At 34.5% G+C, this 15,062-nt stretch overlaps 1 protein-coding gene across 2 annotated transcripts in view; it reads right to left on the reverse strand.

Moving 5' to 3' along the window:
* LOC125810235 (red chlorophyll catabolite reductase, chloroplastic) overlaps window positions 1–7,694 on the reverse strand; it is a 1,038,333-nt gene extending 1,030,639 nt beyond the window's left edge. The window contains exons 1-2 of one of the 2 annotated variants that reach the window (XM_049489743.1): window positions 7,349–7,694; window positions 3,165–3,795 (exon numbers count right to left, since the gene is read on the reverse strand). In XM_049489743.1, coding sequence (XP_049345700.1) covers window positions 3,184–3,795; window positions 7,349–7,675 — 939 coding nt within the window. In that variant the 5' untranslated portion in view covers window positions 7,676–7,694 and the 3' untranslated portion in view covers window positions 3,165–3,183. Of the gene's footprint in view, window positions 1–3,061; window positions 3,796–7,348 lie in introns of those variants that run through there. The other variant, XM_049489742.1, reaches the window with a different exon arrangement.
* Between the last annotated feature and the right edge of the window lie 7,368 nt (window positions 7,695–15,062).

A 15,062-nucleotide genomic window follows, 5' to 3' on the forward strand; every position in this document is an offset into this window, starting at 1 on the left:
AAACAGGTGATCCCCCTCTCACTCATATGACTAAGCCTCTTGTGCCACAATTCTGATAAAGTCTCACTTTCCACCAAATTTATAGATACTCCAAGAATCGATCCTTGTGTCACGTATAAATTTGAATGCTTTCTTCCTCGAGCTACAATCAATGAGCCTTTGGTGAGCTTCCATTGGCCATTGAACAAGTCATTATGATAGCCATCATCATCTAGTTGTCTTACAGAGATCAAATTCAAGGGAATGTCTGGAGCATGCTTGACATTCTGAAGGACTAACGTTGAACCAGTGTTGGTTTTCAAACAAACAGTGCCAACACCAAACACCTTAACCTCACCAGTATTACCTATCTTTAACACCTCAGAGTTAACAGAAGTATAAGATGCAAAGAAGTCTTTTCTTGGTGTGACATGTGATGTAGCTCCAGAATCTACTATCCAACTTGTATCTTGAGATACAAAATTGATGACGTCTTTATCACAAGCAAAAAGAAGGTCATCTCGAACAACAGCAACAACATTGTTTCCATTATTTTCTTCCTTCTTCTCTTCTTTAAGATCTTGCTTCAATTGTTTGCAAAATCTTCTAATATGTCCTTTCTTTCCACAATGATGGCATATAATATTTGGATTCCTGAATCTTGACTTGCTTCTACTTTTACCTCTACTTTTCGGATCTCTTGTCTTATCTCTCCCTCGATCTTCTATGTACAAAACATCTGAATGTGAGGATGTGCCTTGAGATTTTCTTCTAACTTCTTCATTCAACACACCACTTTTTGCATATTCCATAGTCACCTTACCACTAGGAGCATAATTTGTTAAAGAGACACGGAGAGTTTCCCAAGAATCCGGTAGAGTATTAAGAAGCCAAAGTCCTTGTATTTCATCATCAAAATTAACACCCATTCCTGATAGTTGATCAAGAACACCTTGAAAATCAGTTATGTGATCAAGAATAGGATTGCCCTCCTTGTATTTAAAGGTCATCAATTGCTTTAGCAAGAACAACTTGTTATTGCCAGTTTTTGAAGCATAAAGCATCTCCAACTTTTCCCACAATGGTCTAGCATGTGTCTCATTCACAATATGGTTGCGAACATTATCTTCAACTCATTGTCTTATATATCCACATACTTGTTGGTGCTCGAAATCCCAATTTTCATCGGTCACAGTCTCAGGTTTATGAGCAGCAAAAACGGGATGATGCATCTTCTTCACAAACAATAGATCTTTCATCTTGCTTTTCCATATGTTGTAGTTTCTTCAGTTTAGACATACCATCTTGCTCATATTCCCCTCCATATAGAGAACCTCACTCTGATACCACTTGTTGTGACGAAAAGATGAAAACAAAAATCTAAAATAAAGAACACCAAGTTTAACGTGGAAAAATCCTTCGAAACGTCGACAAGATCCGAATTGCTTCACTATAACAATAAGAGAGTTACAATTATTCTTGTAATGGCTACACAACAAGTGCCAAAAGAGAACAAACAGTAGCTACACCAACAAAAGATAAATAGAAAGAAACACCACCCAAACTCAGCTGTTATTCGGGACCTAAAACAGGATCTTTCTGACTTCAGAATCCGATCTTCACCGTTCAAATCAACCGCCAAGATGTTAGGAACACTCAGTACAAATTTCAGCCCGATCCAACGGTTAGTTAATCGGAAAACACGATCTGAAGGTTGCTGATCGGAATAAAATACTGCAACAAAAGAACCCTTTTTCTTCTCTCTTATCTCTTGTTGAAAGCTCTCGCAAAAAACTTCTCTTATGTCCTAATGTCTTTCAAAGACAATACTAATGAGCAATCTAAATTATTATCTCAAGACCATCCTTTATTTATAGAGTTGTGCTTTTCCTTACAAAGCTAAAACCAACTCCAAATAGGATTACTATTCCAATCCTTTTCCTAATAGAATTGGAAACCAAATAAAGAGAATAATTCCAATCTTTTTTCAAGTAGGATTAGGCCATGGACCTTTGGCTGGAACACGGGCAATAGCCCAACATATCTCCCTAATTATTTGTCCACTTTTGAATTGACACACCTATTAAGAAAACAATGATTGATATGGTGAGTTTATCATTTTTTTCTCTATTAATTATGAAGTTGATGAATTAAAAACTTAAGGTTTTCAAGAAGTTAAACATTTTTCAAAGTAATTAATTGAGGATATAATAGGTAAAATTTTTTATCATTTCTTGATTTGTCAAAATGAACAACTAATTAGAAACAACTAAAAAAGAAAAAGTGGACAAATAATTAAGGATAGAGGGTACTAAATTACTTTATTTATTACCGTGCTGCTGACTTGTTAATATTGCCTAAAATGGGCTGCTCCTTTTCAGTGTTTCATTTTTGGTCCTGCAATTAATTACTTTCATTAATTAGTTGGATTCTCCAAATAATTTATCACTCACAGCTTTATATTTTATCCCAACTTAGGAATGTTTATAATGCTTTGTCAAACTTTAAGTAAGTATTCCTTCTTTTTTTTTTTTTTGCCTAAATCATCAATTCCATCCAATTGGGAAAATGGTTTATTACTCCCTTCATCTCATATTAATTGTCCACTTTATTAGAAATGATTGTCTTAAATTACTTGCCAATTTATCAAACCAAAATGAAATTATTGATTTAAACAATTTTTGTAACGGTTTTAAGAGGTCAAGTGTTGCCAACATGTTGTGACCAAATATAACATCTTTACAAACATAAAGTTGCACGTTTTTCCCTTTAATTGGGTTGATCTTTAATTTTTATCTTTTAACAATTGAACTTATGCCTAGTAAGGCATACGTTCCTTAGAAACTGACGTCATGTCCAAACAAAAACTTAAAGTATATAACGATATGAAAATATAAACGTATGGCTACGAGAGACGAGAATTTAACAAGCAACACAAAATATGGGCAAAAGTGCATATGACCCTTTACAAAGTGGCATATGATAAAGCACATATTGAAAAGCATCCACCATAAAACAGGTTAAGTAAAGTGAGTTGGTTAAGAACACACAGCATGACAAGAACTCTAAGGGAGGAGCCAAATAGAAGAATGCAACTTTTATAGTTACTCTCAATTTACATCTTTTTAAGTGTATTATATGTTGAAGAATTATAAAGATTACATACAATAATCACACAATAAAACAGCAGCAGGAGCAAGAAATTCAACTGTTGTAGATTTCCCTTAGTACTCCTAAAACCTGGTTCGCTACTTCTTGCCCGAAAAGCCTAGGGAAGCTTGATTCAAGATCTATCTCGATAGTCTTATTCTTAATTATTCGATCCCTCTTAGCCAGATCTGCACTTTCATCATCTGTCAATCTTCTCTCAGTACAAGCACACAGATCCAACCATGTATCCAGCATTACCTTAGCAACAGGACTTATGTGATCCTGAATAATCTCATCAATGCGAATGGCCTGGGAAGGTTCGGTTTCTATAGAAACCAAGATAGCCGATGGAGAGACTAGGGATCGAATATATAGAGACGAAGAGAAATAAGGCTTTACCTCAGGTAATTTCTCGAGAAGTTGTCTCTGCTTGTCTAATTGTGTTTCCTCATAAAAGGTCTTGAGGTAATCAGGATGTTGGACAAGGTCCTTTCGCGGAGGTAGATCAAGAATAAGGATGAGAGTTGTTGGACTGCTGCGGATAACTTCAATTAAGAAGTTTGGTGCATCAGTTGAAGGTCTCAAATATGCTGAAAGGCTTGTAATATTCAACGCTCCGCCTGTGGGTAGGTTGCAGTGAACCCAACTACCAAGTATGAAATCAACCTGTCACAATTTAGAAAAGGCAAAAATATTAACCTTGCATATACTCCTGATGAGAAAGTTGAAATCGTTAACTGTGTGTTCCCAGTTTATCTTTTATTATACGCGTTAGAAAAGGAACATTAAATCTCAAAGAGAAACAAGATTTGTCAAAGAACTCTCAGTGGAACTACTAACTATAAGCAGAGGAATGGAACTGGAGAAGAATAAATGAACAGAAGCCAGATCCAAATTCAAGAATGAACAAGCATAGGAAGATTAGATTGATGAACTAATTAGACTTCCTACTTGCTATCTCCATGATGCTTTTGCAGTCCTTATGTATAACTTCCCCAAGAAGATATCGGGTGAACGCAACTAGCAGAAATGCAGTAAACTACAAATTATGTACAAGGATAATTCTTGAATCGAGCTGTTAGATTGGTTGGTCAATTTTGGATGCATATTCTCTCTAGCTTCTCTATATGAAGATCTATTGATCTTTTCAGCAAACACCCAAATGGTGCATCGGAACCCACCTAAAACACTAGTTATACATCCACAATCCATACTCATCTCAACCAACTGCAGCCTCTCCTACACCGACAACTCAGCAAAACACACCTGCTCTCCTACAACCCCCAATTGCTAGTTTGAACCAATCCACCCGAGAAATCCCAAACTCACCAAAATCAACTCCTTCTAACACCAACAACCACAACAACACCAAAACATCATCCCCTATATCTTCCAATCCTTCAGAGGAACAACACATGGACAGTAATAAGCTCCTAAAGCTTGCCCCCAATAATTCTCCAGAACCTCCAAGATGCCATTAACACTCAGCCTACTCTTTTTCCGATCACCATGCAACACCTCAACAGGAAAACACTGCCCATTCGAAATCCACCCACCAAAATCATACACCCCCTCAGCCAAAAATGTCCTCAGATTTCGACACACCCTCTTCAAAATTGAAATCGGTTGCCGCGACCAACATCAATGAAACTGATCATAACCCTGCTGCCACTGATAAAAATCCTGCTATAACCAATCTTTCAAGCCCAGATCAGAAACCCCAATATTCAACTCCAACAGAAAAATCCCAATTTAGCAGGGAAAGGTAAGGGTGTTGCTCCATCGAAACCAACCTTCGCAGAAAGGTTCAAGCTGATTTGGCGATTGCCTCAACCGCCGAAGCTCCTATTGAAATCAGGCATGAGACTCATCTCGGTAAGCCAACCATATTTTTCTCTGCTGATGACTATTTCGTGAATTCGGCCAATAATTGCAAATGACTATTGTGGGTAAATTCATCAAAGGAACCTACTATGAAAGAACTAAGGAAAATTTTTGTGAGTCAATTTCAATTGAAAGGAAGAGTCAAGATTGCATACTACGACTACAGCACTGTTTACATTGATTTTCTGTAACAAAACAGACTTCAATCACATATTTTCAAGTCATTCATTCACATTGGGTCATACACTATGAAATTCCTGAGATGCGCACTGAATTTTAAACCAGAGCAAGAAACTTCTATTGTTCCAGTTTAGATACTAGTTCACAAACTACCTCGGCACCTATTCAGATGGGAACTCAGTGCCACCAGATATTGAAGTTGGGAAAGCTTATGTGAGAAGGAGAGATTGCAGATCATAAGAATTTTCCCCTTACAGCTCCTCAAGCTAAGGGAGGGGCAACAAGCAGAGATCAAACTACTTTGACAAGATCACAGCAAAACTAGTTGAGATGCAGTTCACAGAACATGCTACAAACTATTAAAAAATTAGTGGGAATTCGCAGCACATTTCACGAATTGCGTTTGTTTTATATTTTTTAAATGTAACAAATGGACGTTAGGGGTCATCCGTGAAAAATATGGCAGTTTGCAGTACAATTCACAAACAACCCCTTTTGGTATGTGATTTTTATGACAACCCCTTTTGTTTATTGGCTTTCAAAACGTGCCCTTTAGACTCTAGACACCAGAATCCATTGATAGACTTAAAACTCAAAAGGAGACACAACATTGCTTTAAGGGCCTGTTTTTACATTTGCCATTTGGCTTATATCATTTTCTTTTTTGAGAAAGTTAACATTTTGAATACTAACAACCCATATAATAACCTATTATAGAATTAGGATGCTTTTTTTTCATCTACAGTGGGGGTGTTTGGATTGACTTTTTTTAAGTAGCTTATAAGCTAAAAGCTAAAAGTCATAAGTTGGTCGTGCCCAATTTTTGGTTTTTAACTTATTTTTGTACTATTTTCGCCTAAAAATAAGTGCTTAAAAGCACTTTTTGTCTTTCCCAAACACCTCAAAAATAAAAAGGAACTTAAAAGTCAAAAGCTACTTAAAATAAGCTATAATCCAAACACCTTTCTTAGAGCCATGTCCAATTAAAAGGAATTTTAAGATTGTTATTTACTAGAAAGGGCAAGATATATGGCTTGAACAAGAAATACTAAATTTGAAATTAGCTAAAAAAAAAACAGATTTGATAAAGATCTTGTCTGACTTCATTGGATGGAGAAAACCACAGATTCACAGAGTAATACAAATACTTTTTTGACAAACAGAGTAATACAAATACTGCTGATCTTCTTAACTCCCATCAGCACATTATACAATTAAGTATTTGGCATTTCAATTCATGTTACTATTATTAAAAGACTGATATATTTAGCATACATAGTAAAAAGGCCAATCAACAAAAGCACAATTCGTAATGGATTAACTCTTCTGTATAAGCCAAATCCACTAAAATTAGATGACAAGATCTAGCTTTCTCAATCATTATTCTATAGTACATAATAATTTTCTTGTTTTCTTTATCAACTTCACCATGTACAAGATAGCAGTGACATCATTCATATTGGAGGGTATTAGGAGAAAATTCTTGGCGCATTTTTTTGGTCTCACGTAGGAGTGATGCAACAATGTTGTCAAAGGCGTGCTTTAAGAATGCTCAATCCCGGAAGCAAGGCTCAAAGTATGTTGAGCACTTTGCCTCGCTTAATGTGCACTTCATTGTCGTCATTAAGTCCCTAAGACAATCTTTTCCTTGCGAATAAGGGTTCTAAGCTATTGGTATCACACTTTATTATAAAAAGATCAATTTCTTTGTCCATAAATTTGTCATTCATGCTTATATTTATTAGTCTTGGATACATATAATATATTTGTATTTTTTCCCTATTGTGTCTTTTTTCATTAAAGCTCAAGCTTTATTTGTATTTCAGGCTTAAAGTCCCAGCCTACTTTAAAGTTTTTTTGCGCTTTTCGTTTTTCATAACATTGTGATGCAACAACACAAAATTAAGATAAAATGGGATGAGAAGGAGTATATTCACTCGAATCTCAGTCTTGCTAAATATAGTTGCCTGAATTGGATTATCCGCTTGAGTTTCCATAGAAGCTTTTATAACATAGATGTAACCCATTCCTATATACTAATTCAACAAAACATCCAACAGGAAGTAATTCCTATATCATACTCTAATACATATAATTGGCACAAGTGCAGAAATGAATGAATTGGTAATAAGTAGTGGAATCAGTCGGAGAGTACCTGAGAAGAGGAATTTCCAGATCTGACATAGAGAGAAGCATGAGCAGTAGCAGATTCATTCTCAAAATACTGCACATGAGAAGGCAGAGTACAAGGAAGTAGAGCTTCTCCAAGACGATTCTCCACAGTCGATACAAGTTCCACCATTAACTCTCTATGCGGAACAGATGCATAAGGAAATTCCTTGAATTTCGATTCATGATGTTCCATGGAAGTTGACGACGACGAACAAGACAAGCGTTTTCCGACGTAAAAAGAGCGAGAAGAGGGAAGTGGTTGGGTGAGAATTGAAGTGTGAAATTGGGCAGAGAAGAGTGGAACGGCCATAGCAGGAGGACTGCCATGTCCACTCCTATCTCGCTGCTTTTTGGGAAGAAAAGGAACGTCACGTGCCGTGTGGGACTTCTTTTCTATCTAACGTCGTCGTTTGAGTTTTTATATATATGAAGATGTAGGTGTTTAGCCATGCGATTTCATATCATCATATGAAAATTGGTGTTTAGCCATGCAATTTCATATTAGTGTTTCAATATGTAATTTCATGTTTATTTCATCTCGTGATTTTATATTATGAGATAAATGTCAAATTTCCCAAAAATCATGATTTAGAATACAAAAATTGGTCAACAAATTTATATTTTCGTAAAACAGCCTAAGTTTAATTTATATATATTTACTAGTCGTTTGTTTTATATGTAAATAAAATTTATAATTCATATCATTACTTTTCAAAACGTTTATATCTCATATAACGATTATTTTCACCAATATAAATTTATTTTTACTTCAAATGCAGTTCTTAATTTATCAATTATATCTACGAAATTTATTACTCCCTCTGTCTCAATTTATATGACTTACTTTCCTTTTTAGTCAATCCCAAAAAGAATAACATATTTCTATATTAAGTAACAATTTAACTATAAAATGTCTATTTTACCCTTACTAAAATGATTTACAGCCACACAAATTTCTATCATTCATTTTGAACCACAAGTTTTAAAAGTCTTCCTTTATTTCTTTAACTCTGTGCCGAGTCAAAGTACCTCACATAAAATGGGACGGAGGGAGTATATTTTATCAAATTTATTACTACATTTTTTTTAAAACTTAAATTGCCCCATATAGACCATAAAATACTAAAAAGAAACTTTCGCATATAACCACTCAAAAATAACATAATTACGCTTCATAGCTATAATTTGCTAATTATCATTCGTAGCTATATGTAATACGGAGGAGAGTGGTGAGCGAGATTGGGAGAGGGAGGAGATAGACGAGCGAGAGAGGGCAGAGAGTGAGAGAGAGGTGAGTTGTATATGTATATTGGTTAGATAATTGTGTATTATACATATGTATTTGTATATATGACAAGCGAGATTGGGAGAAGGAGGAGAGAGGCGAGCGAGATTGGGAAATGGAGGAGAGAGACAACTACACGTTTATACAAACTTTAAAAAACTATACACAAAAAGATTGAATATATATATGGTGACAAAAAAAACCAAAGGAAATCATGGTCATATACAAATACAAACTATCGTATATAAATACAAATCAAACAAAGAAGTGTTAATTGTGAATTATACAAATGTGGATAAGTATACAAACGTGACTAATTATACAACTCGAAGTCAACCCATGTAATTAATGGTTAATGTTAATCGCGAGTGGTAATTATAACAAACTATAACTATGATGAGTAATTAAATAGTATAAATTTGCTTAATCGCGTAATTTTCCATAAAATGGATAATAAAAGGGATAAATCCAATTACAATATGCAAACCTAAAGGAGCCAAATGGCCCATATACGTATTAGGAAACAAAAACTATATGTTGAAACAAAGTCCAGCTCTCTCTTCTTCTTCAATACAAAATTTTCAGCACATTGGACGTCGATTGAGTGGTCTACTCCGACCGGCGTAAGCTCCGATTGTGCAGGTACAACTCGACCCCTTCCTTTCCTCTTCTCTTCAGCTCCGATGGTCTTCTCTGATTAGCTCAACTACTGGGTACCTTCCGACCCCTTCAATCCTTTATTTATCATTATTGTTCTTGATTTGAGAACTAGACTGAGGTAGTTTTCAACGAACTTAAATTCTTCCCCTTTTTGGTTAAATGAGTTTGATGAATTAAATAAGTCTATTCTTAAAGAAAAAGGCTTCAATGACATAGCATGCCAACTAGGAGAGTGTAAAACTTTTGAAGTGTTAAGTATATTTGAAGGAAAATAATAATAGTTAAAGTAATATTTTGATTCTAAATGAAATATAAAAGATATTTCAAGACAATTCCATAAACTTAGGTGAACATTTAGAAAATTGACTCTTTTATTCTTAACAATAATTGTTTTTTTTTTTTTAAGATTACAAATATTTTAATGAAGTGAAATTATATCTTCTATAAATAGACTGATATAGTCAAATAAACTCATCTTAATTGATGTTTTCTTAAAAAATTGTAAAAATAACTCGCTTCTCAGGATATATGTGCCCCTGAATTCAGTTACCTATTAGATTATTTTATTTGTGACTCTCTCTGTCCACTTTTATTTGTCATGTTGCGTTTTTCAAAAGTTAATTTGATTAAGTTAAATTAGATTACCTTAATTTGATATTTGAAACAAAAAATTTAGATATTCAAAAACTAGACGAAACGTACTATAAATTGCATTTTTTTGTATATCAATATGATGAAAAAATATATAGTAAAATGTTAGTCAATTTTTTTATAGTTTAACTAAAAAAGAAAATTATGACAATTAAAAGTGAACGGAAATAGTACAGTGTTGCTAACTTGTTAATATTGCCTTAAATGGGCAATTACTTTTGAGTGTTTCATTTTTGGTCCCGCGATCAATTACTTTTCTTAATTAGTTGGATTCTCCAAATAATTTATCACTCACAACTTTATATTTTATTTATCCCAACTTAGAAATGTTTATAATGCTTTGTCAAACTTAAGTATTCCTTTATTTTGTGGGTCTGAATCCTCAATTCCTTCCAATTGGAAAAATGGTTTATTACTCCCTTCATCTCATATTAATCGTCCATTTTATTATAAATAGTTATCTTAAATTACTTGTCAATTTATCAAACCAAAATAAAATTAATTAAAATTTATCTCTCCAATGCATCTAATGTGTGTTCGATTCCAGTTCTATATTTGTTGAAGTGAAGCACTAGCTTCATTGATTTGAATTCTATGGTGTGATCTAAGACAGTTCATAACTGAATCAAAACCAATAACCTAAATCGAAAAAAAGTTATTAATCTATTAGTAATCAAATTATTGATTTAGCAAGTTTCACCCTATCAACACACAGCATGACAAAAACTCTAGGGAGGAGCCAAATAGAAGAATGCAACTTTTATAGTTACTCCCAATTTACATCTTTTTAAGTCATATGACAGAGTCTATAAGAATAATGTTAAATAAAGTATATTATTAATGATTGTATTAGCAATGCATGTATTAGTTATGCTTACATATACATAGATTATTTTAATGCATAATTTGGTTTAGTGCATTAAAAATAGTATGTATTGCATTAAAAAAATTATTTACAAAGATACCCTCCACTTTATGGTGGAAAAGATGTAAACAAAGATTTTGTGGGGCAATTGAGTCTTTTATCATGTTAATGCATGCATTAAAACCATTGCATTGTTAATACCTAAAAATCCATGATATTAGCAATGCACACCTTAATACACAATAGAATGTATAACTAATGCTTGGTTGAAAAAGAGTATCAAACAAGATACTAGTAATACACAAGACTAGTACATGCATTATTTTTTCTAATACACTCTACCAAACGACTCCTTAAAAAGAATTATAAAGATTACATACAATAATCACAATCAAACAACAGCAGGAGCAAGAAATTCAACTATTGTAGATTTTCCTTAGTATTCCTAAAACCTGGTTTGCTACGTACTTCTTGCCCGAAAAGCCTAGGGAAGCTTGATTCAAGATCTATCTCGATAATCTTATTCTTAATTATTCGATCCCTCTTAGCTAAATCTGCACTTTCATCATCGATTTGTCAATCTTCTCTCAGTACAAGCACACAGATCCAACCATGTATCCAACATTACCTTAGCAACAAGACTTATGTGATCCTGAATAATATCATCAATGTGAATGGCCTGGGAAGGTTTGGTTTCTATAGAAACTGTTAATGTTGGTAAGCAAAACTAAAGAGGACAAGTCAAGTTCGGAAAATTATAAGTTAGTAGTTCCATTAGTTAGTTAAGATTTCTTACTAACTATTCAAGAAGCACTGTATATATATAGATAGGATTCTACTCTGTAAAGTTCAACACATCAATAAGAATATTGAGAGATTTTAGACTCTCAAGGATAATTCTACTTCTTAAGAGATTGTGTCTTCTTCTTCCTCTTTATCTTCTCCTGCTTCTTATTCTCTTTCTTCTTCTTTTTCAATCTAGTCTTCATAAACTACATGGTATCAGAGCTTTCAAGCAAGATATTCATTGCTTGATTCTGAAATTCCGCAAGTTTTTCTCAATTGACATTAATACAGATTCAAAAGTTCGAAGTTGGTTCAAGAAATGGCACCGAATTCTGCTGATTCTCAAGGTCAAGCCACGAGTACCAATGGAGGAGCTGTAGCTGTGATTGATCACAATCATCAATTGTTTGTAACACCCCGGAAATTCTATGACTTAAGTTAGAGCCTCACCTTATGAATAATGACTTAAAAATAGTTAAAATGATGTTTATAAACCTAAACTAATGTAATTGACTTGGTTTGGAAGAGTAAAAGTCTAAACGTCAAGAAACGACCACGACGTTCGAAAACTAGAGAAGAATGTGTTCTAGTGTGTCCTAGGTTTTGGGCAGGTTTGGGAGTGTCGTATGATAGTATAATCTGGTGAAAAGGTTTAAAATAGGTAAATATATGTTCCTAGGGTCAAAACGTTCGAATACGACTCCCCGGGGCAACCTTAAGGGGCCCCGAGGAGGACCCCAACCTTAGCCAAGCAAGCTGCCTTTGCACTTAGAGGGAATAAAGGCGCGTCGCGCACTTGCTCCCCCAAGGAGCAAAAAGTCAGTTCGCGTCGTGGACTCTAATGTCTCAAAATTTAATTCCAAATATCTTCAGGGAACAGCTCCGCGTCGCGGACTTGTTCCGCGATGAAAATGCAGAAATTTAGAAATCTATTTTTACTTCATTAAAGAGTCCATTTAAGTGAGGGGTATTTAGGGTACTTTAGGGGACGTGTATATAATGATTTTTAAGTCAATTTACCTCACTTTTATCACTCAAACACAAAACCCCAAAGATCTAAACCTAAAGTTCCTCCTTCTCTCTACTCTCTCTCTCTTTTCAAGAACTCCATTGAAGAAGATTGGAGCTTCAAGAAGAAGACCAACTCTCCAAGGTTTCAACTCGGATTTTCGTGGTTAATTCGTCAATAAGGTATGGTTGCTTATCACTCTTGGGATTCCTTTTCCCAAGAGGCCCCTTCAAGATGAATTTCAAAATCTCCAATTTCTAGGTTTCAATCCAAAATCGTGGATCTTCTTTCTAAAGTGAAATTGATGTTATAAACTGACTTTGATTGATGTTTTATGAACAATTATGGATGAATTTATGTTGTATTGGTGATTTCTTGAAGAATTCCCCATGAGACCCACGTTTCTCCTTCTTTTCCTAATTATAACCCTAGTTTGTGTTGGATATTGATTGAAGGCTATGAATTGAATGTGATGTCATGTAATTCATGTTTGTATGATCATTCTGCCCTAGGTTATGTATAATTTCTATGAAATTAGGGTTGAGTCTTTGAATGAAGCCTTGAAGGCTATGAAGGGAATATGTCAATTGCTTATATTAATGTTGATTATGTTATTACTTTATGAATTACCTTGTATTATGTATTGGTTATGAATTGCTTGGTAATTGAAGTATGGATATCCCATGAAGGGAAAGAAAGTATGAATGTTGGTTCTTCTTTGAACTCAAGTATGAAAGGTGAATTACTTAGATTGTAATGATGCTATACCTAATGTGTTATTGTGGTGTTGATGACCTAGTTTCCTCATCATTAACCCTCTACACTTGAATTAGCTATGAAGTATGTATGTATATTATGGTATGATTGCTATATGATTGAAAGGTAGTTCTCATGATTGTAGTGTAATGTAAAGTGAAAGGTTTACTCACTTGCTAAGTGTCTCTAAAGTGAAAGGATTGTTACTCACCTATGAACACATATGAGCTATTATGGTAAGATGTCTACATAAGAGTCTAGTAAAGGCTAATGTGAACTTATGTGATGACTAAAGATGATTACTAAAGGGAATTAGATGCTTAGCACCGAAAGGGCATGTAAATGAGATGGGGGTCTCACGTTTAGTAAGTCCGGCTTCCCACATGGGTTTCCTCACGTTTAGCAAGTTCGGATTACCTACGGTATGTGTTGTCTCATGAGATGGAAACCCTCACGTTTAGTAAGTTAGGGTTTCTAGAAGCAATCTCCTTGACCCTTAACTATTTGCCCACATAGGACTCTAGCTTAGTAGATCCACCTAGATAGCTATGTACGAATGGTTACACCTTAGGCAAGTGTTAACCCTCTCTTTTCGGTGTGGGAGTAGAACACCGAATTCCATGTAGCTCTCATGGTCTATATCAGTTATTGCAATATTTCCCTAATGTAAAAGTAAATGAAGGTATGAAAGGTGTGAACTCTTACTAGGGCTTTCTTAAGGGTTTCTACATAGTGTAAGAGAGGGTATGAGACTTCTCTTACACATTGCACTTGTGGGATCCTAAGAGATGGTTGTAGTAGTGTTCTCTTATGATTATGATTATTATGACTTATGTATGTTGAAACTATGTTATGTATTATCATTATGAATGTGGTAAGTTATGATGAAATATGATCTTATGAATGTATGCATAAAGAAGATTGTTTAATGTGATACTTGGCTTTGAATAGGGTTATAGGGTTCTATTCTTTGCATTGAACTAGTATTGCTTGGGTTGTCTACATGTTGGGATGATATTATATTGGTTTGGACTATGATACTTAATTTGTGTGCATATTGGATTTACTTGGCAAAAAGCATGTTTTGAATAAAATGTCATTTTATGCATGTTTCAATGGTTTTTATGCATAGTAGCCATACTTGTACGTGTGTTGTACTAACCCATATTTTCTCCCTTTTCCCAAACATTTAGGTTCGGGCTATTGAGGATTCAAGCTTACTTCTCAAGACACTTGGAGTTGCTTCCCCAAGTTGGTGAGTCCTCAAGTCCGAGGACAAGACCCTATGATCTAGCTTCTATGTTTAGTTGTTTGCTTATGTTGAAAGACATTGTTGTACTTCCTATTTGCAAGACTTCTTATTGATGTAAGGGTTAAGTCCCATTTTCGATACTTCTATGTCTAGATGGTGCATTGTGACGAAGTTAGATTATATTTTTCATATATGAAGTGAAGTTGAACTTCCAAAGTAAAAGTTTTGAATTTTCTGTGATTTTATTCTATGATACATGTTATGATGAATGCTAAGGGCTTGTATAAGACCTCTTTGAGGTTGAATATGCCGGTAACGACTATGGGGTGCTCTCAGGTCGTTACATTGTTCTTGCATTCTTCTGATGTAAGTGGGATGCTTATAATTTCGTTTCAGTTAACTGGAGTGGAAAATTATTCGATTTGGTTCAGGT

This window comes from Solanum verrucosum, unplaced genomic scaffold (assembly GCF_900185275.1).
Source record: "Solanum verrucosum unplaced genomic scaffold, falcon-dt-bn FXZP01000038.1, whole genome shotgun sequence".
Classification (NCBI taxonomy): Eukaryota; Viridiplantae; Streptophyta; class Magnoliopsida; order Solanales; family Solanaceae; genus Solanum; species Solanum verrucosum.